Here is a 21,556-nt window from a genome sequence, read left to right on the forward strand (position 1 = left end):
GTCTTCCCTTGTCCCCTTAATGATAAGCGGACTAGTGTTGGGGGGAGGGGAGATCGCGAGCGTCGCGCCTGTGACGTCACGGACTGCGTCTGCGCCATCTTGGTTGTGGACTGGGAGGGGGCAGCTTCGGAAGGTCTGACGGGGTGAGGCTGTCTAAATGCGGAAGCTCGACAGGCGTTGGCTCTTGCTGAGCCTGGCCGTGGCGGCGGCGGCAGCGATGGCGGCACGGCTGTTGGGCTGGTGGAATCCCCACGCTGACATCCGCGTTTTCATACCCGAGGAGCTGGCCCGCTACCGCGGCGGCCCGAGGGACCCGGGCCTCTACTTGGCGTTGCTCGGCCGCGTCTTCGACGTGTCCTCGGGCCGACGGCACTACGAGCCCGGGGCCCACTATAGCGGCTTCGCAGGTATTAGCGAGGCGGCTCACGCCCTTTTCTGCTCCGATGCTGCCCGGCAGCCACCCTGGCGTCGTTCGTTCATTCATTCCCCGCCGCGGTTGATCGGCCCAGTGTTGGGGGGCTGGGCTCAGCATCCTTCTTGTCTCTGTGTGACACGCGCGATTAAAGCCAGATTTGCCGGCCTCTGTCACCCGCTGTCATTCCCCAGTGTTGTGCATGACGCGGGTCCGAGAGAAACACTCCCCCCTCCTCTTGTCTTCCCCTATTACTCACTGTCAGAAGCTCTGGGAGTCCTGCTTTTGTGCCAGACTGCGTGGTTCTCAGAGCCACTGAGATACATGAATTATGTGAGGCCCGATTCCAGTTAGAGCTGCAATTGCTCCACGTCCTCTTCAAAATAAGTCTTCTTATAACCGTCTTCGTGGAATTAAAGTTGTCGTTTTTTTTTTTTCCATTTATAGCTCATCTATGTCTTCCCTTTTCTATTCCAGCCATCTCTTTTAATTAACCCCAATCTGAAATAGCTTTTCTGCCCCTATCCTCACCCCTTGTTTCCCCTAAAGCAGTGTTATTTAGTATGAGTTTATTTTATTTTTTTATGTTTTATTGAGAAAGAGATATACAGAGAGACAAACCAGAGCACTGCTCAATTCTGGCTTTTGGTGGTGCCACGAATCGAACCTGGAGCCTAGAAGCCTCAGGTATGAAAATATTTTGCAAAAAAAAAAAAAGGTGTTTGCATAACCAATATACTGTCTCCCCAGCTCTAGTTGGAGTTATTCTTACATCTAGTATAACTATTTGTCTGCCTGTCTGAAAGAGCTTAAGGTTATCATGCAGACTAGAAGTGTGGTCACCTTTAAAGTCTTTCAGTACTTGGAACATAGCTGTGCATATACTAGGCCCCAAAGAACGTCTTCCAACATTTATTCTGCTGTCCATATTTTACAGCTGAAGCATGTGATTTGTCTAAAGCCTTCACAACTAAGTGCTGAAGGACTGGACTAGGACCTGATCTGTTACCTTCAGAGATGATGCCTTACCATCTCCTGCACACAGACTAAAAGAGAAACCAAATACCATGCAAGCTTAAGGCGGGTGGTTTGACTAATATTAAATATGCATCTCTGCTTGTCATTATCTTAGGGGGGACTGAGGAATCTGCATCTGGCCCTTGAATATGTGTCACTTGCCAAGTCTTCTGCAAGACATCACAAAGCTAAATAGGGAAGGAATTAAGTTCAGTGGTGTTGCCAAGCTCCTCAACAGTCTTATCAGAAGAGGCAGCTTAGCTGTGCCCACACAGAGAGTGTGAAAATGGTCTGGGGCAGGAATCAAAAGGATTTTTGTTTTGTTTTACCTGCCAGGTGAATGCACAAGTGTGAGCATAAATGCTCCATGTATAGGGTTTTTCTTTTTCCATTGTGCTCTACTGTCTACAAAGTTCCTTTGTGCCTAGTATTCATCCAACATCTGTTTATTGTCCACTACCATGTAAGCTTGCCTTGTGCTAGGTGCTGAGTAGTATGAGATGTCTATAACATGCTCCCACTACCCAGTCTAGTCGGGAAGCAGATAATACTCATTTATTATTTCATCTATTTATTTATTGGATAGAGACAGCCAGAAATCAAGAAGGGGGAGATAGAAGATACACCTGCAGTCCTGCTTCACCACTCGCGAAGCATTTCCCCTGTAGGAAGGGGCCAGGGCCTTGAACCTGGATCCTTGCACATTGTAACGTGTGCGCTTGACCAGGTGCACCACACCTGGCCCCCTCAGTTATTTTTTCATTTAATATTTTTACCAGTTTTTTTCAACTTACTGTTTACAAAATACAAAATCCTTCCCTTAAAAGACACAATTCAGTGTTGTTGTTTTTTTTAATATTTTATTTATTCATGAGAAGTGATAAGAAAAGAGAGAAAGAACCAGACATCACTCTGGTACACGTGCTGTCGGGGATTGAACTCAGGACCTCATGCTTGAGAGTCCAACGCTACATCCACTGCGCCACCTCCCGGACCACGAGTGGTTTTTTAGAGAATATCAAAAAACACTTTCATCACCACAGAAGTAACCCTTTATTCATTAGTATACATGCCCCTTTCCTTCCTGCTCCTCAGTTCCTAGCAATCAGTAATTTAAAAAAGAAAAAAACGGTTTCTTTATTAATGGGGCAGGAGAGAGGACCAGAGCCTCATACTAGAACATGCAATGTGGGGCAACAAACTCTAGACCTCATGCATGTTTAAAAGTCTACTAATTCAGGGAGTTGGGTGGTAGCGCAGCAGATTAAAACACAGGTGGCGAAAAGTGCAAGGACTGACATAAGGATCCTGATTCGAGCCTCCGGCTCCCCACCTGCAGAGGGGTCACTTCACAGGCAGTGAAGCAGGTCTGCAGGTGTCTATCTTTCCCCCTCTCTGTCTTCCCCTCTCATTTCTCTCTATCCCATCCAACATCAATAACAACAACAATAACTACAACAATAAAAAAAATACAAGAGCAACAAAAGGGAATAAATACTGTTTTTAAAAAGTTTCCTAATGCAACTAGAGGCTGGGTGGTGGCACACCTGGTAGAGTGCACATTACAAGAATCTACTAACAGGGCTAGGCAGTGGTGCACCTGGTTAAGTGCACACAGTATAATGCACAAGGACCTAGGTTCAGGCTTCTCCCTGGTCCCCACCGGCAGGGGGAAAGCTTCACAAGTCGTGAAGCAGAGCTACAGGTGTCTCTCTGTCTCTCCCTCTTTATATCTCCCTCTCCTCTCTATTTCTGTCTCTCTCCAATAATAAATGCATTTTTTAAAAAGATAAACATTAAAAAATCTACTAATGCTTTATCCAGTGTGTCACCTCCGAGGCTGCTAGCAACCGTCAATGACGTTTCTGTCTTGAAAGAGTTCCTCTGGGTCCAGAGAGATAGCTTACCAGTAGGGCAAGTGCTATACTATGCTCATGGTCCAGGTCTGAGTCTCTAAATGGGAGTGCCACAGCACTGAAGGAAATATCGTTTCTGTGGACTCTTTTTTGTCTGAAAGAAAAGCAGTCAAGGAATGGCAAAGCTGAGCATGTATGAGACTGGATGCACATGCAATCAAAAGGATTTCCCCTTTCTGGGCATTGTAAGTGTAACCGTACATGTGGCCTTTTGTGTCTGGCTTCTTTCCCTTAGCATATGTTCTTTTTTTTTTTTTTAATTTTAAGTATTTATTTATTTTCCCTTTTGTTGCCCTTTTTTATTGTTGTTGTTACTTATTATTGTTGTTATTGATGCTGTTGTTGTTAGACAGGACAGAGATGAATGGGAGAGAGGAAGGGAAGACAGACGAAGAGAGAAAGATAGACACCTGCAGACCTGCTTCACTGCCCGTGAAGCGACTCCCCTGCAGGTGGGGAGTCCAGGGCTCGAACCGGGATCCTTACACAGGTCCCTGCGCTTCATGCCATGTGCGCTTAACCTGCTGCACTATGCCCGACTCCCACTTAGCATATTTTCAAGGTGCATCCCTGGTGTACTGGCATGTATGTTCAGTTAGTATTATTTTTTCTTATTAACTTAATTGTGACCGACAAGTCTGTTGGATAAGAAGGGTACAATTCCACACAATTCCCACCACCAGAGTTGTAAGACCCATCCCCTCCATTGGAAGCTTTCCTATTCTTTATCCCTGTGGGAGTATGGACCCAGGATCATTATGGAGCACAGAAGGAGGAAGGTCTGGCTGCTGTAATTGCTTCTTCATTGGACATGGGCTTTGGCAGGTTGGCCTATACTCCCAGGCTGTTTCTATCTTTCCCTAGCGGGGCAGGGCTCTAGAGACATGAGGTTCCAGGACACATTGGTGAGTTTGTCTGCCCAGGAAAGTCAGGTTGGCATCATGGTAGCATTTGCAACTTGATGGCTTAAAAGCATTAAGGTATAAAGCAGAACAACTTGTTTAATAATCAGGATCCCAAAGTTAAGAGTAGAGTAGATGAGATTTGGGGTCTCCATTCTGGAAAAAGCTAGGAAGCCTATTTTAGGTATATTCCAAGGGGCCCGTGACTTTACTAATTTTTTCTTGAGCCCGACAGCTAACATGCAGGAGGGCTAAAGGTACTACTGTCTGAGGACATGGTGTCAGACTTGGAAATAGGACTGGAAAGCTGGGTCAGGGAAGAGAGTAGCTCCCAGCTATGGGAAAAGTATATAAATACCATTAACTATAAACCCCATTGATCTCATCTATGGCCCATACTCAGCACAGGAGCCTGTGTAACCTCTGCGACCCTGTAGGTCTGAGCTCCTTTTCTGTGGTCATAGCTAGGAACATTCTAGGCTGCACTCATGTCAGGGCCCATCTTTCTCAAGTGGCAGAGTGTATTGACCCAGTCTGCCTTTGGAGAGTGGGGCAGCCCCTACCAATGTTGACCCACATTGAGGGGAAGGTCTTATAGAGCCCCACAAGAGGGTCCACGATGCTGTTCCTGATGGAGATGACCAGTGATGGTGGAGGGAGGGATCTGTAAGAGGTCTAGGCCCATCATGTCTGTGTAGGAATCCCAGGATTCCCTTAATAGAGATGGCCTGGTAGTGACCAAAAGAGCCATCATTAGTGTGCCGGTCGGGAGTAGGGCCTTGCACAGCGGGTTAAGCGCACATGATGCAAAGCTCAAGAACCAGCTTAAGGATCCTGGTTTGAGACCCCAGCTCCCCACCTATGGAGGAGTCGCTTCATGGGCGGTGAAGCAGTTCTACAGGTGTCTGTCTTTCTCTTCCCCTCTCTTGTCTTCCCTTCCTCTCTCCATTTCTCTCTGTCCTATCCAACAACAAGGACATCATCAACAACAACAATAGTAACTACAACAACAATAAAAAAACAAGTTCAACAAAAGGGAAAATAAATAAAGTGTGGTGGTCTCTTGCCCTTATCCAACTTTTGTAGTCACTTCATCTGACAAGGTTAGCCTTACAGTGATTGAGAGAAGTGAAACAGGACAGTGAAGAGGGTGTCTCTGTCTAATTAGAAACTGTCTGATTAAGTACTTTATGGTGTCTTTTTTAGGTCTTTCTACTTTCTTGCTGCACTTACTGAGTCACTGCAAACTATTGTGCGCTTTTACTTTAAGGTATAATAGATTTTCCCTAACTTATTATCCCTAGCATGTGCACATGTGCCTATCTCATGGGCCCTGGCCTATATCTAGGTTCTGTGGCTTCGTTAGAAAGTGCATCACCTGAAATGGAATTAAGGAGTCTGATGAGCTAGGAAAGGTCTCACCAAAGTAAGGGAGATGAAAGGTTGACATGCCCTGCCTGGAGTTTCTGGACACTGTCCACAATGAAACATGGTGAGGTGGTACTGGTTGCATTGCTTTGGTTGAGATCAGCAAATGCAGTATCAAATGGTACAGATCTAGAGAAGCATGCAGGAAAATGAGCCAAGCCCCAGAAGTTCCAAGACTGGGAGAAATACAAGTTTTATAGAGAATGGAGATGGTTCCTGCTGTCTTAGAGTTTAAGAAGGCAATAGATAGTTATTGCTTTTTAAAAATTAATTAATTTGTTCCCTTTTGTTGCCCTTGCTGTTTTATTGTTGTAGTTATTATTGTTGTTGTTATTGATGTCATCGTTGTTGCATAGGACAGAGAGAAATGGAGAGAGGAGGAGAAGACAGAGAGAGGGAGAGAAAGACAGACACCAGCAGACCTGCTTCACCGCCTGTGAAGCAACTCCCCTGAAGGTGGGGAGCCAGGGGCTCGAACTGGGATCCTTAAGCCGGTCCTTGAGCTTTGCATCACGTGCGCTTAACCCGCTGCACTACCACCCGACACCCTTGATAGTTATTGTCATAACCTAGTTATTTGGGAATTTGGTTTACTTCGAAAATCCCATGGTTAGCATTTACTGGACCATATAAGACCTTACCATGATTTATGTCATTTAATGCTACTTACAATTAACTTTATCATATATACTGATAAGACCAGTTGCTGGGGAGTCAGGCTGTAGTGCAGCGGGTTAAGCGCAGGTGGCGCAAAGCACAAGGACCGGCATAAGGATCCTGGTTCCAACCCCGGCTCCCCACCTGCAGGGGAGTCGCTTCACAGGCGGTGAAGCAGGTCTGCAGGTGTCTTTCTCTCCTCCTCTCTGTCTTCCCCTCCTCTCTCCATTTCTCTCTGTCCTATCCAACAACGACAACAACAATAATAACCACAACAAGGGCAACAAAAGGGAATAAATAAATAAAATTAATATTTAAAAAAAAAAGACCAGTTGCTTCTTGTCTCCCTACTTTTAAGATTATAGGTAATTTAGTATTTTTTAAAAAGTCATTATTAGAAGTGTATCAACAATTAAAGCCCACTGTTAAAATTCAATCATGTTACCAATTTGAAATCTTAAGTGCTTAGATTGAAGGAATATATACCCAGAACTGGGGTCTATGCATGAAAAATTTTGAGACATTCAATTTATTTTCTCTTCTCATATTGATTAGTGATTTATAAGACTGTAAAGTTAATAGGAGTGTATATTAACACCATTCCTGGTACTAAAGGTCTGTGTCCCTACCTCCACCCCTATAGTGGAGCTGAAAATCTACCCTCCCCCTCCCTTCAGAATTTTTTTTTTTTTTACTTTGGTGCAATTCTTCAAACTCAACTTCTGTTTATGAGTGGAATCATCCCATATTCATCTTTCTCTTTCTGACTTATCTCAACATGATTCCTTTTAGCTCCATCCAGGATGGGTTGGAGAAGGTGGGTTCATTATTCTTAATAGTGAGTAGTATTCCACTGAGTATATTTACTACAGCTTTCTCAGCCACTCATCTGTTGTTGGGCACTTGGGTTGCTTCCAGGTTTTGGCTATTACAGATTATGCTGCTTCACCATTCATGAAGTTTTCCCCTTGCAGGAGGTGAGCCAAGTACTCGAATCGAATCTTTGAGCTGGTCCTTGTGCACTTTGTTGGGTGTGCTACCGCTCGCTCAACCCCCTTAAAGTCCTTAAAAAGAAAAAGAATGAGATATATACAAAAAATGTATGTCCAAGAATCAGGAGTTTCTATCACAAAGGTAGAGGGATTAGGCTTCCTTGAGTGTTTCCAGATGTTTCTCAGAAAATAGATTTTTAAAAAATTTCTTTATTGGGGGATTAATGGTTTACAGTTGACAGTAAAATACAGTAGTTTGTACAAGTATAACATTTCTCAGTTTTCCACATAATAATTCAACCCCCACTAGGCCCTCCTCTGCCATCATGATCCAGGACCTGAACCCTTACCCCCACCCCAGAGGCTTTTACTTTGGTGCAATACACCAACTCCAGTCCAAGTTCTGCTTAGAGTTTTCCCTTCTGGTTTTGTTTTTCAACTTCTGTCTATGAGACCATCCAATATTCATCTTTTTGTTTCTAACATCTCACTTAACATGATTCCTTCAAGCTCTATCCAATATGGGGTAAAGAAGGTGAATTCACCATTTTTAATAGCTGAGTAGAATTCCATTGTGTATTTATACCACAACTTAGTCATTCATCTGTTGTTGGACACTTGGGTTGCTTCCAGGTTTTGGCTATTACAAATTATGCTTCTGTAAACATAGGTGTACACAGATCTTTTTGAATGGGTGTGTTTGGTTCCTTAGGATATATCCCCAGGAGAGGAATTGCAGGGTCAGAGGGTAGGTCCACTTCTAGCCTTCTGAGAGTTTTCCAGACTGCTCTCCACAGGGGTTGGACCAATTTACATTACCACCAGCAGTGCAGGAGGGTTCCCTTGTCCCCACACCCTCTCCAGCATTTGCTACTGTTACCTTTTCTGATGTATGACAGTCTCACAGGAGTGAAGTGGTATCTCATTGTTGTCTTTATTTGCATTTCTCTGATAATCAATGACTTGGAGCATTTTTTCATGTTTGTTGGCCTTTTGGATCTCTTTTTTTTTTTTTTTTTTTGCTTTCTACCTCCAGACTTCTATTGTCTAATACATTAAATACTTTAAACCAAAAATGTGCATTACATTGGATAAATTTAATTATCAGCATAAAAGTCAATTTCTGATTTTAGGTCATAGAATTAATAATCTCCTTACATCTTGCTTACTATTAATAGGAAGATACTGTTATTTGAAAAGTGAAGTTTTGTGATCCGGGAGGTGGCACAGAGATAAGGCTTTGGATTCTTTAGCATGAGGTCCCAAGTTCGATCCCTGGCAGCACATGTGTCAGAGTGATGTCTGGTTCTTTTTCTGTCCTCCTATCTTTCTCATAAATAAATAAAATCTTTAAAAAAAAAAAAAAAAGAAAGAAAAGTGAAGTTTTCTGGGATTCTTTTGGATCTCTTCTGTGGAGAATATTCTGTTCATATCCTCTCCCTATTTTGGGATAAGGTCATTTTTGTTTGTTTGTTTGTTTGTTTTTGTTGTTGCTGCTGAGTTTGGTGCGCTCCATATAAATTTTGGTTACTATCGTCTTGGCTGATGTATGACATGTAAAGATCTTCTCCCACTCCATGGGAGTCTTTTTGTTTGGGTGGTGGTTTCTTTTGCTGTGCAGAAGCTTTTGAGGCAGTCCCATTGGCTTCTTTCTGTTTTTGTCTTCTTTGTAACTAGGTTCATATCACTGAAGATGCCTTCAGAATTTAGATGGAAAAGAATTCTGCCAATATTTTCCTATAAGTATTTGATAGTTTCTGGTCTAAATCCAAGTCCTTGATTCACTTGGAATTTACTTCTGTGTTTGGTGAAAGATAGTGGTTCAGTTTCATTCTTCTGCATGTTTCAACCCAGTTTTTCTAACACCACATGTTGAAGAGACTCTGCTTTCCCCATTTAATAGTCCGGGCACCTTTGTCAAAGATTAGATGTTCATAGGTATGTGGGCAGATTTTTTTTTTTTTTTAAAAAGCCGAGTACCACTCAGCTTTGGCTATTGTTAATAGAAGCAATCAACCTGATACTTCTCATATATACGTTCTGTGTGCTGCTAATCTGCTATCTCCCCAGTCCAGAAAATAGATTCTTTCTCTTCTTTTTTTAAAAAGATCTACTATTTATGAGAGAGAATAAGGGCATCACTCCAGCATATGTGGTGCCTGACTGAATTCAGGAGCTCCTGTTCTCAGGTCTAACACTTTATCTTCTTGGCTGCCGGAAAATAAATTATCTTAACTCTCTTATTCTCTGATAACAAGTAAATAAGTCAAAAAGAAACAAAAACAATTCAGTTAACAAGACAAAAATAAACTTTAACTCCATGAGGTTAAACAGTGGGAAATGGTCAGAGGAATCGCATAGCACTTATCCCAGATGTATCTCCCTGATCACGAGGAAACTGGTATAATATCAGTTCTTTACAATGTAATCTATTGAAAATGTCTCTTCTGCAGGCCGAGACGCGTCCAGAGCATTTGTGACAGGAGACTACTCTGAAGCAGGCCTTGTGGATGATGTATCTGACCTGTCATATTCCGAGATGCTGACACTTCGAAACTGGCTTTCATTTTATGAGAAGAATTATGAATTTGTTGGTAGGCACTCCACAGGTCATGTTTGTAGAATGTATACAGTTTTGTTTTTTAGATTGCCTTTAGATGCTATGTTCTTACAACTTTTTTAAAGGGGTTAGATTCCTTTGAGGATTCGGACTAAAGGGAAAGGAAGGAAGGAAGGAAGGGAGAAAGAAAGGAAGAAAGCAAGCAAGCCATGGATTTTTTTCCACATATATATTTTTTAATTTTTTAAATTTATTTATTCCCTTTTGTTGCCCTTGTTGTTTTATTGTTGTAGTTGTTGTTGTTGTTGTTGTTGGATGGGACAGAGAGAAATGGAGAGAGGAGGGAAAACAGACGGGGAGAGAAAGATAGACACCTGCAGACCTGCTTCACCACCTGTAAAGCAACTCCCCTGCAGGTGGGGAGCCGGGGGCTCGAACCGGGATCCTTACACTGGTCCTTAGGCTTTGTGCCACCTGCGTTTTACCCACTGTGCTACCACCCTACTCCCCTCCACACATATTTTTTTCAAAGATTTATTTATTGAGGGCCAGGCAGTAGTACACTGGGTTAAGTACACATAGTATGAAGTTCAAGGACCTGCTCAAGGATCCCGGTTCAAGCCCCTGGCTCCCTACCTGTAGGAGGGTCACTTCACAAGCAGGCACTGAGGTGAAGCAGGTCTGCAGGTGTCTGTCTCGCTCTCTCTCTATCTCCCCTCCTCTCTCAACTTCTCTCTGTCCTATCCATTACAAAACGGGAAAAATGGCCACCAGGAGCAGTGGATTCGTAGTACAGGCACCGAGCTCCAGTGATAACTGGAGGTTAAACTAAACAAAATAAAACAAAAAGACTTATTTTTTACTTATTTGTGAGAGAGGAAGAGAAAGAACCGGACTGGCATACACAGTGCTGGGGACCAAAGTTGGGACCTCACTCTTGAGAGTCTTAACACTTTATCTACTGTGCCACCTCCAAAGCCACCATCCATGGGTTTTCCACTCAAACTCTGGTGTTTACAATGGTAGTAAGTGACCTGGGAGGTGGTGCAATGGTTAAAGTGTTGGATTCTCAGGCATTAGATTCCTAGTTCAATCCCTGGCATCACATGTGCCAGAGTGATGCTCTGATATGCTATCTCTTTCCTCTGCCTTTCTCCACTCTCTCATAAATAAATAAATAAATCTTTAGACTTACAGTGAATCCCAGAAGATGTTTAGGGGACTTGTTTTTCTCATTCTTAATTGGGAGAGGATTTTATGACCATTTTTTTTGGCCTTTGTTGCCCCCAAGCCTGCATTACCCTTGAGCAGCCAGCTAGAGCGGGCAGCTTTCCTAGCTTGTTGAACTCTAGGCATCTGGCTTCAACACAGCTCAGAAGAACTTGAAGTCTTAGCTTGTGTCTATCCTGAAGGAATTGCCTCCCAGATGGAAGCTATACAAGTCGAATGTTTGTTAAACCAGATATGCAGGGTACTGCACTTGCTACTTTAGGTGATACAGAGGGAAGGCAACATTTATTTATTTATTTATTTATTTATTTATATTTTATATTTATTTATTTTCTCTTTTGTTGCCCTTGTTGTTTAACATTGTAGTTATTGATATCATTGTTGTTAGATAGGACAGAGAGAAATGGAGAGAGGAGGGAAAGACAGAGAGGGGGAGAGAACGACAGACACCTGCAGACCTGCTTCACTGCCTTTGAAGTGACTCCCCTGCAGGTGGGGAGCCCGGGGGCTTGAACCAGGATCCTTCCGCTGGTCCTTGCGCTTTGTGCCACGTGCGCTTAACCCACTGCGCCACCACCCGACTACCGGAAGGCAACTTTTAAATGGAAGACTCCAATTGGTGTCCTAGAGGCCTGTTAAAGCAGTATTGACAAGATAGCTCATCTCAGCAGTATGCTTGCTTTGCATGTGTGTGACCTAAGTTCAGGCCCTCACCATATTGGAGGAAACTGCAGTGCTGTAGTGTCTTTCCGTCTCTCTATCTGAAAAAGTTGGCCCAGAACAGTGATAACCAAAAAAAGGACATGTTAGGTGCTACACACTAGGTTACTTTTGCAAACACTGGGGTGGTTAGTGCCTGTTTTCTCATCAGTCTATAGCCCCACTTGAATTTTCCTGAGAAACACTGGTGTTACATCATCATTGGAACAGGCCCAAATTGGGAGATTTCTTTTTCTTCTCTCACTACTCCGAATGTCTGCTTTTGATTTAGTTTGTGTATACAGTGCTGGAGATCAAACCCAGGGCTTCATGTATGCACTCTACTGCCATTCCACCTCTCTGGCCTAATTTTTAAATTAAATTAAAACTTTTTTTTTGCAGTACTGGTGCCTCATGAATGCATGATTCAGCCACTCCCAGACCAATCTTTTAATTCTCTTTACCTCAGATCGAGTGCAAAGGAAACATTAGAACACTGCTTCAATATCCATGGGTTCCCTATGGTTCAGTGACACATGTGCTGGGGGGCTCAGACCTGGGTAATGGTACATGAAGAGACACATGCCCTATCAGTGGGATAGCTCTTTGACCCTAGCCCATAGTTTAGAAGGATGGTAGCCATGGAAATGGAATGGACAGAATTAGAGTATTTTTTTGACTGAGTGGACATTACAGTGTGCAAGGACCCAGGTTCAAACTCCCAGTCCCCACCCGCAAGGGAGAAGCTTCACAACACTGAAATACTGTTGTAGGTCGCTTCTTCGCCCCTACCCCTCCTCTCCTCTCACTTTCTGCCTCTACCCAAAAATAAATAAATAAATAAAATTTTAAAGAATTTTGACAGGGTCGTCCAGGAGGTGGCACAGTAGATAGAGCATTGGACTCTCAAGCATGAGGTCCTGAGTTCAAGCCCCTGCAGCACATGTACCAAAGTGCTGTATTTCTTTCTCTGTCTCCTCCTATTTTTCTCATGAATAAATAAATCAAATCTTAAAAGGAAATTCTGACAGGGATTTTAAAATAAAGCCATTTTAGGCTTTCCTTTAAGTCAAGCCCACACTCTGACAAATATGTGTCCTTTTCTTTAAAGATCTATTCTTACCATTGAGAGAGTAGAGTGAAGGAGAGGTAAAAGGAGAAAAAGAGAGAGAGAGGAACCAGAGTATCACTCTGGCATATTTAATGCTAGGGACTGAATTTGGGACCTCCTGCCCTCTCCCCTGCTTTTCTTTCTTTACTTAATTTTTAATCTTCTACTCCAAGAACAGTTTTAATTTAGGCTTTTTCTTGAGATAAAACTCACATTTTGGGAGTCGGGCGGTGGCGCAGTGGGTTAAGCGCACGTGGCGCAAAGCGCAGGGACCGGCGTAAGGATCCCGGTTGGAGCCCCCGGCTCCCCACCTGCAGGGGAATCGCTTCACGGGCGGTGAAGCAGGTCTGCAAGTGTCTATCTTTCTCTCCCCTCTCTCTCTGTCTTCCCCTCCTCTCTCCATTTCTCTCTGTCCTATCCAACAACAAAGCAACGTCAACAATGGCAATAATAACCGCAACGAGGCTGCGACAACTAGGGCAACAAAAAGGGGGAAAAATGGCCTCCAGGAGCGGTGGATTCATGGTGCAGGCACCGAGCCCAGCAATAACCCTGGAGGAAAAAAAAAAAAAACTCACATTTGCCTTTGGTATGTATTTCTTTTTTCCTTTTTTTATTGCAAGTTCTTTTTTAAAAAATTTTTTCTTTTTATTTACTGGATAGTGACAGAGAGAAATTCAGAAGAGAGGGGGAGATAGAGAGGGAAAGACAGAGAGATACTTGAAGCCCTGCTTCACCACTCGTGAAGCTTTCCCCCTGCAGGTGGGGACCGGGGACTTGAACCTGGGTCCTTGTGCACTGTAACATGTATGCTCAACCAGGTGTGCCACCATCTGGCCCTTCAAGTTCTTCTTCTTTTTTAAAATTTATTTATTTTCTCTTTGTTTTTGCCCTTGTTGTTTTATTGTTGTAGTCATTGTTGTTGTTACTGATGCTTTGTTGTTGGATAGGACAGAGAGAAATGGAGAGAGGAGGGGGAGACAGGGAGAGAGAAAGATAGACACCTGCAGACCTGCTTCACCGCTTGTGAAGCGACTCCCCTGCAGGTGAGAGCCGGGGGCTTGAACCGAGACCCTTATGCCGGTCCTTGTGCTTTGCGCCACCTGCACTTAATCACTGCGCTACCGCCCAACTCGCGCAAGTTCTTTTTTAAAAACATTTTTATTGGGGAGGTGAGTGGTAGCGCAGTGAGTTAAGCGCAGGTGGCGCAAAGTGCAAGAACCTGCATAAGGATACAGAGAGAAATATAGAGGGGAGAGGGATAGAGATGGAGAGAGACAGAGAGACATCTGCAGCCCTGCTTCACCACTCATGAAGCTTTCCTCCTGCAGGTGGAGACAGGGAACTTGAGCCTGGGTCCTTGTGCACTGTAATGTGTACACTTAACCAGGTGCACCACCACCAGGCCCCTGTACTTCTCTTCCTAAAGAAATATGTCCTTTTTTTTTCTTGCCTCCAGGGTTATTGCTGGGACTCAGTGCCTGCACTACAAATCCACTGCTCCTGGAGGCCACCCCCCCCCCCACTTTGTTATTGCTGCCGTTATTGTTGGATAGGATAGAGAGAAATAGAGGAGGGGAAGGCAGAGGGGGAGAGAAAAGTAGACATCTGCAGACCTGCTTCACCACCTGCGAAACAACCCCCCTGCAGGTAGGGAGTGGGGGTTCAAACCGGGATCCTTCTGCCGGTCCTTGAACTTTGTGTCATGTGCGTTTAACCTGCTGCACTACTGACCGACCCCCCCATTAACCTGCTGCGCTACTGACCCCCCAATCTATACTCTTTGCTACAAATAAATAAACCAGTTTACACTTAACAGTGTCCACCAAATGGCACAGCTGGTTAAGCACACGTTACTGTGCACAAGGACCTGAGTTTAAGCCCCTAGTCCTTATGTGCTAGGGTAGAAGCTTTAAGAACAGTGCAGTGGTGCTGCAGTTGTCTCTTTTTCCTCTACCCCCCCCCCCCATTTCCCTCTTGATTTCTGTTTCTAGGCACTAAATAGATACTTTTTAAATTGTTCACCTAAATCCTAAACCAGAAAACAATGGAAGGGGGATAAGGATCTTGGGACCAGGTGCAAGTACTAGCATTTTAAGACTTCCCAGAGTTATTTAATCTCCCAGCCTCTCTCCTACGAATGCGAGTTCTCTTTCATACACTTGTGAGAATTAACAAATGATTACAGTGCTGACACTGAATAAAAGCTCAAAAATGAGTTATAGCTGGGCATATACAGCATAGTGATCATGCAAAAAACTCTCACGCCTGAGGCTCCCAGGTCCCAGGTTCAGTCCCCAGCACCACCATAAACCAGAACTGAGCAGTGTTCTGGCATCCCCCCCATCTCTTTCTAATAAAAGAAATAAAACATTAAAAAAGAAAGAATATTATTCACTAAACTATCATCAAATACTTATTGAATACCCACCATGTGCCCCAAACACTGTAACGCATGAATGAATGTGTCACTCGTGATTCACTCTCAGGGAGCTAGCATCTGGAAATCAGAAATATTTTATCGTTTCTGTACTGAAGGGCTCTACAATTAGGACAGGGCTGCTTTTGTCTAGCGTTTGTAATATCTAGAGATAAATTGGGATAGAAGGCACCACAAGCCCCTCCAGTTTGAGATATTGATAAATTATAAGCACCAAGCTAGCTACTGAAATCAGAAAGCCTGGAAAATTGCCCTACGACTGCTTAAGAATAAGAAGCTAGTAATTGGGTGCCCCTGGTTAAGTGCATGTGCTCCCATGCACAGGACCCTGTTCATCTCTTGCTCCCCACCTGTAAGGAGGAAGCTTCATGAGTGGTGAAGCAGTACTGTAGGTCTCTCTACCTCCCCGTCTTCATGCCTTTCTCAATTTCTGTCCTACCAAATAAAAAATAGTTAAAAATATTAAAAAAAGAAAAAGAATCTAGGTGCTGGGTGGTGGCACACTGGTTTGAGCACATGTTACAAAGCACAAGGACTCAGATTCAAGCCCCTGGTCCCCACCTGCAGGGGGAAAGCTTCACACTCAGAGAAGCTGTGCTACAGGTGTCTTCCCTCTTGATTTCTTTAAGTCTCCAATAAATAATAAAAATAAATGAATAAAATGCTAAAAGAAAATAAGAAGCATCTACTTATTGTTACTCTAACATCAGCTCCCCTGTCACCACAGGAAAGGTAATAGGAAGGTTCTACGGAGAGGATGGGCTGCCGACTCCAGAACTGACCCAGGTAGAAACCATGATGACCAAGAGTTTGGAGGCAAAGAAGCAGAAACTGAAGGAGAAGGAGAGGTTTCCACCATGCAATGTTGAGTGGAGTTCAACCAGGGGCAGCCGATTCTGGTGTTCCCAAAAGAGGTAAATAAGCTTCTGCTCCTTTCTGTCCTTCCCAAATCAAACTCAAAGTCATCTTTTCTATCTTATTTGTTGAAACCATAAATTAACTGTTAGGAGAACTTTTTCCACAAAACACATGTATTTTGGGGCAGTGATTTTCAACCTTAAAACCTAAAACTTTCTGAAGAGTTTCCTTTTTATTCTATACATTTCATATGAGGTAAAGTTGAGAGAGAGGAAGCGAGAGGGGGAGGAATAAAAGACAGAACGCCACTGCAGTTAGTACATGTGGAACAGGGATTGAACCAGGAGCCTCAGGCATGCAAGCCCCATGCTCTACCAACTGCGCCATCTGAGCAATCTTAAACATGAATGGTGGGTGGTCTGGGAGATGGTGCAGTGGATAAAGCATTGGATTCTCAACCACGAGGTCCTGAGTTCAATCCCGGCAGCACATGCACTAGAGTGATATCTAGTTCATTCTCCCGTCTTTCTCATGAATAAATTTTCTTTATTTCTTTCTTTCTTTATTCCCTTTTGTTGCCCTTGTTTTATTGTTGTAGTTTTATTGTTGTTGTTATTGATGTCATCGTTGTTGAATAGGACAGAGAGAAATGGAGAGAAGAGGGAAAGACGGGGAGAGAAAGACAGACACTTGCAGACCTGCTTCACCACTTGAGGAGCGACTCCCCTGCAAGTGGGAAGCTGGGGGCTCAAACCAGGTTCTTTATGCTGGTCCTTGCGCTTTGCGCCACCTGTGCTTAACCCGCTACACTACTGCCTGACTCCCAAATAAATAAATTCTTAAAAGAAAAGAAACATTATGAATGGTGGAATCTCACTTTAGGTAATTAAATGAGAATATTAGGGCTGAGACTTGTGGTAGGTGGGTGTTTTTTTTTTGTTTGTTTTTTTCTTTTTGTTTTCTCATTCCCTAAAGACCTTGCTGAAGAACCTCTGGGATCAAGAAGGCACAAATACTAGTTCTTGCTCTCTGTGGCCCATTTATCCACCCAAGGAGCCGAGTTTCCTGCTTGTCAGTACAAATCAGCAGTGCCCACAGGAGCTAGGGATGTACAAGGGCACTTACAGTGATGCCCTGGAAGTGGCATCTTGAAAATCCTACAGACTTGGAGTGATTTTAGTAAGTATGAACTACACAGAGAAGCCTTTTTCTGAACAAAGGAAGTGAATATTAGAATGAATAAATGCTCTGGGGATTATTCCAGGTTGGTTTGGAGATGCTCCAAGGGGGAAAAAAATCCTGCTTTAAGATGATCTGGCCCGACTGAGCTCTAATGCAGCTTGAGCCCCTCAAGTCCCCTTTAATTCTGGTAAAGGGAAAGTTGAAGGCAGAAACTGCAAACCTGCTTTCTCCAGTGGGGCATCCAGCCTCAAGGGCATTAGGTCTCAAAGGCCCTTAGCTCTCACAGAGGGGCAGGGAAACCTTGTCATGAGCTAATTTGAGAAGGGCCACTTCCAAAGTATTTAGCCAAGTAAATCTGCCTTTTCTATGGCTAGAGATCATAATCATTGCTCTTTCTGAAGCTGTTCTTTTATGGAATGATAGTAAATAGACAAAGCTGGTGGCTCTGTTTAGGTTTAGCCACTGTGTCTCCATTACACAGCTCTTCCACCTTAATCCAGGTAGAGCAGGGGCAGAGAGAGCAGGAAAAAAACAATCCACAAATAAAAGCATCTGTACACAACTTTTGCAGTGACACAACTTGTCCAGTGTCAAGTCTCCACAAGGGGGTGGAGTAAGTTCTAAGAACTTGTTCTGCTCACTGCACAACAAAAGTGGGTGTTGATGGGACACAGCCTGAGTGCAGTTGGTGTGGCAGAGGTATGCTTTCTCCAGTAGGGGGATATCTGGAAGCATGTGAGCTTTTATTTTTTAAAGATTTATGTGTATTATGTAATGAGTGAGTATATGAAAGAGACAAAAGCACTGCTCAACTCTGGCACATGGTGGTGTTGGAAGTTGAATCAGAGTCCCCTGTGGCCTCAGGCATGCAAGTCTGATGCACTGCCATGACTTTATATCCCTGGCCCTTATTATTTATTGGATAGAGACAGAGCTAAATTGAGAGGAAAAGGGGAGATAAGGAGAGAGAAAAACACCTGCAGCATTGTTTCACCACTCCAAAGCTTCTCCCCTGCAAGTGGGGACTGGAGGCTTGAACCTGGGCCCTTGCACATTATAAGATGTGCACTGGGGCTGGGAAGACAGCGTAATGGTTATGCAAAGTGATTATTATACCTGAGGCTTCAAGGTCCCAGGTTTAATCCCCCAGCACCACCATAAACCAGAGCTGATCAGGTATCTGGAAAAAAAAGAGTTTCTGTGTTCTGGGAGGTGGTGCAATGGATAAGGCATTGGACTTTCAAGCATGACGTCCTGAGTTCATGTACCAGAGTCATGTCCGGTTCCTTCTCTCACCTATTCTTCTTCTTCTAGCGTTTGCCTCTCTCACCTATCATTTCTCATGAATAAATAAAATTAAAAAAAAGGGAGTCGGGCAGTAGCACAGTGGTGATGCAAAGCGCCCAGGTGACGCAAAGTGCAAGGACCGGCCTAAGGATCGCAGTTCGAGCCCCCAGCTCCCCACCTGCAGGGGAGTCACTTCACAAGTGGTGAAGCAGGTCTGCAGATGTCTATCTTTCTCTCCCCCTCTCTGTCTTCCCCTCCTCTCTCAATTTCTTTCTGTCCTATACAATGATGATGATATCAATAACAACAACAATAATAACAATAACAATAACAATAAAAGAACAATGGCAACAAAAGGGAATATTTTTAAAAAATAATAATAATAATAAAAAGATAGGCACTCAACCAGGTGCATGACCACTCTGGCCCTTATTTTTATTTATCTGTGTATTGACCAGAGCACTGCTACTCTTGACTATTGGTGGTGCCAGGCATTGAGTCTGGGACAGTGCACATGGAATCATGGGACAGTGCACATGTGTTTGTTGCTACACTCTGACCTGTGTGCTTCCAGATGCTTGACTTAGCCCAGGCAGAGAGAGCCTCCCTTCCTCTCACCATAGCCCTCACCTTTGCTTCGTAACTGAGCTGTTATGTTCTTTCTCAAAAGCTCTCCCACCACCAGCTTGGTCCTATCTGTTGTATCATAGCCCAGCTCACTGTTTTCTGCTTACACGTATGTATCTCCCATTAGACTGGGACAAGAAGTCCTGAAGACGGGCCAGGAGTGCAGGAAGGATCACTCATCATGAGATGGCTGACTAAAAGGAAGTGTCCAGCTGTTTTTGTTTTTTATCATTTTAAATATTTTGTTTATTTACTAGAGAGATAGGAGAGAGAAAAAAGAAACCAGAGCATCACTCTGGTACATGTGCTACCAGGGATTGAACTCAGAGCCTCACACTTGTAAGTCCAATGCTTTATCCACTGCACCACCTCCCAGACCACTCCAGCCATGATTTTGAATAAGCTACTAGTAGAGTGGTTTTGAGTCGCAAGGGTTCCTCAGACAGCAATAATCTTGTTCTCCTGTACTGGAATGTGTATGGAACATCCATTCCAAGGATCTTGTGTACCTTTTGCAAGACTTATGAATCTACAGGAAATATAGCTCAGTATCCTAACAGGTCCTCCGGCCCAGGGTAGGAGCTTATGTCAGGTTATGTTGGGCCAGTGTCTGAGCCTCCATCTCAGAAGTCTGGCAACTTCAAGGACTGGGCCTGTGTTAAGAGGCATGACAGTCTGCAACTGCACCCTATGAAAAAGCCTCCCAGCCAAAGCCGAGCCATCAGGGCCTCGGTGGCTGCTTCAGCTGCCTGGCCCCACTCAGAGTCCCTAGACCTCCCTGCCTGGGATCTAGTAGAGAAGGAAGAAAAGTACCAAACCCAGACACTGCTTCTGAGAAGCTCATAGACTAGTTGGGGGAAATCCTGTCACAGCTGTTGCCACCAGTGCAGGGGAGTGGTGCCACCTTCTAGGAAGGCAGGGACTGACTAGGAGAATACAGTGCGTGCACTCTGCTGCTGGCAGAAGCTGAAGCCAGTTAGGAGGGAATGTGAAAGTCCAGGGGCTGCCACTGTAGACCACCAGCCTGGGAAAGTAGCACAGTGGGGAGCGAAGTGGAATGACTCCTACTGTTCATACAGGCTGACTCACTGCTTTCTCCTCTCCCCTCCCAGAGAGACTCGTGGGTTCATGCTTTTACGAATTCCTCTTTCCTTCTGTCCTTAGTGGAGGTGTGGACAGAGACTGGATCGGCGTCCCCAGGAAGCTCTATAAGCCAGGTACCGAGGAGTCCCACTGCGTATGTGTGAAAACAACGGGGCCCCCTAGTGACCAGAAGCCAGGCGACCCTACACAAAGAAATCGCGGAGACTTGGACCACCCCAACTTGAGGGAATATGCAGATTGTTCGCCCCGAGCTGTCACGTGCTTCTCCTCACCCTAAACACGTGCTCTACGTGTGGAGGACACAAAGAGAAGAACCCTGCTACTAGGCCCTCAATTTTGCCCTGTGATGGCTCCTGACTTGAAGTAGCAGGGCCTGGAAGGACTTTGGTTATACTCGTGCCCCCCTCACTGTGGGTTCACCATTCTGGTGAAATGGCAACCTACCTCGTATTTGTCAGTTTTTGCCACTATTTCCCTAGATCCATTTGCTAGCCTCCCTCAGAGCCCTCAGATATTAGTAGGCTTAAATATGACTAACTCAGACAAGCAAAGAGCTTTGAGCTCTAACAGCTTCCTCCTCTTGGATTTTCAGGTTGCTCAGATGAGGTGAAACCTGGGCCCTAACTTGTCAGTGCATCAGGGACACTGGCAGAAAGGGACTACACAATCCCTTTCTAATTCAGAACAAGCAGGCACGTCTAGAAAAGCCATATAAGTAAACACCGTAACTGTTCCAGGTTCCCCGTGGCCTAACTTGTGACTCCTGGCTTTTACAACAGTTTTTATATGTAAGATCTCCATCTAAGGCAATTTGAATTTAGAACCTGAAGCCACACTGAGTCGATTTGAGTTGGGCCAAAACAACGAGAGATGACAATAAATTTATGCCTACATGGAAGCAGTGAATCTAGATGCTTTTGAAAAAGCAGTTATTTCAAATAAGGATGCTGTTTCTCTTTGAAAACATTTAAACCAAAAGTGCTCTATATCCAAAGGGAGACTCTGCCTTTTGAGCTAACAGTAGTTTCACAGTTCTAGCAAAATAACTGGTTAGCATAACATCAAAGTTTGGGCAGGGTGGAAATGTCAGTACCAGCGGCATCAATAGTGACTGGACTTGTCAATTTCCCAGTG

General features: G+C 44.2%; 1 protein-coding gene and 1 long non-coding RNA gene across 2 annotated transcripts in view; both read left to right on the top strand.

Annotated features, from left to right (window-relative positions):
• LOC132542034 (uncharacterized) overlaps positions 1-21,556 on the top strand; it is a 460,964-nt gene that overhangs the window by 374,371 nt on the left and 65,037 nt on the right. The window lies entirely within an intron of this gene.
• LOC103113485 (neuferricin) lies at positions 98-21,332 on the top strand. Its single transcript, XM_007523043.3, has 4 exons — positions 98-407; positions 9,778-9,918; positions 16,092-16,278; positions 20,483-21,332. Exons 1-4 carry the CDS (start codon positions 158-160, stop codon positions 20,697-20,699), a joined length of 795 nt encoding a protein of 264 aa, XP_007523105.1. The 5' UTR covers positions 98-157; the 3' UTR covers positions 20,700-21,332.

Source organism: Erinaceus europaeus, chromosome 12 (genome assembly GCF_950295315.1).
Source record: "Erinaceus europaeus chromosome 12, mEriEur2.1, whole genome shotgun sequence".
NCBI lineage: Eukaryota > Metazoa > Chordata > Mammalia > Eulipotyphla > Erinaceidae > Erinaceus > Erinaceus europaeus.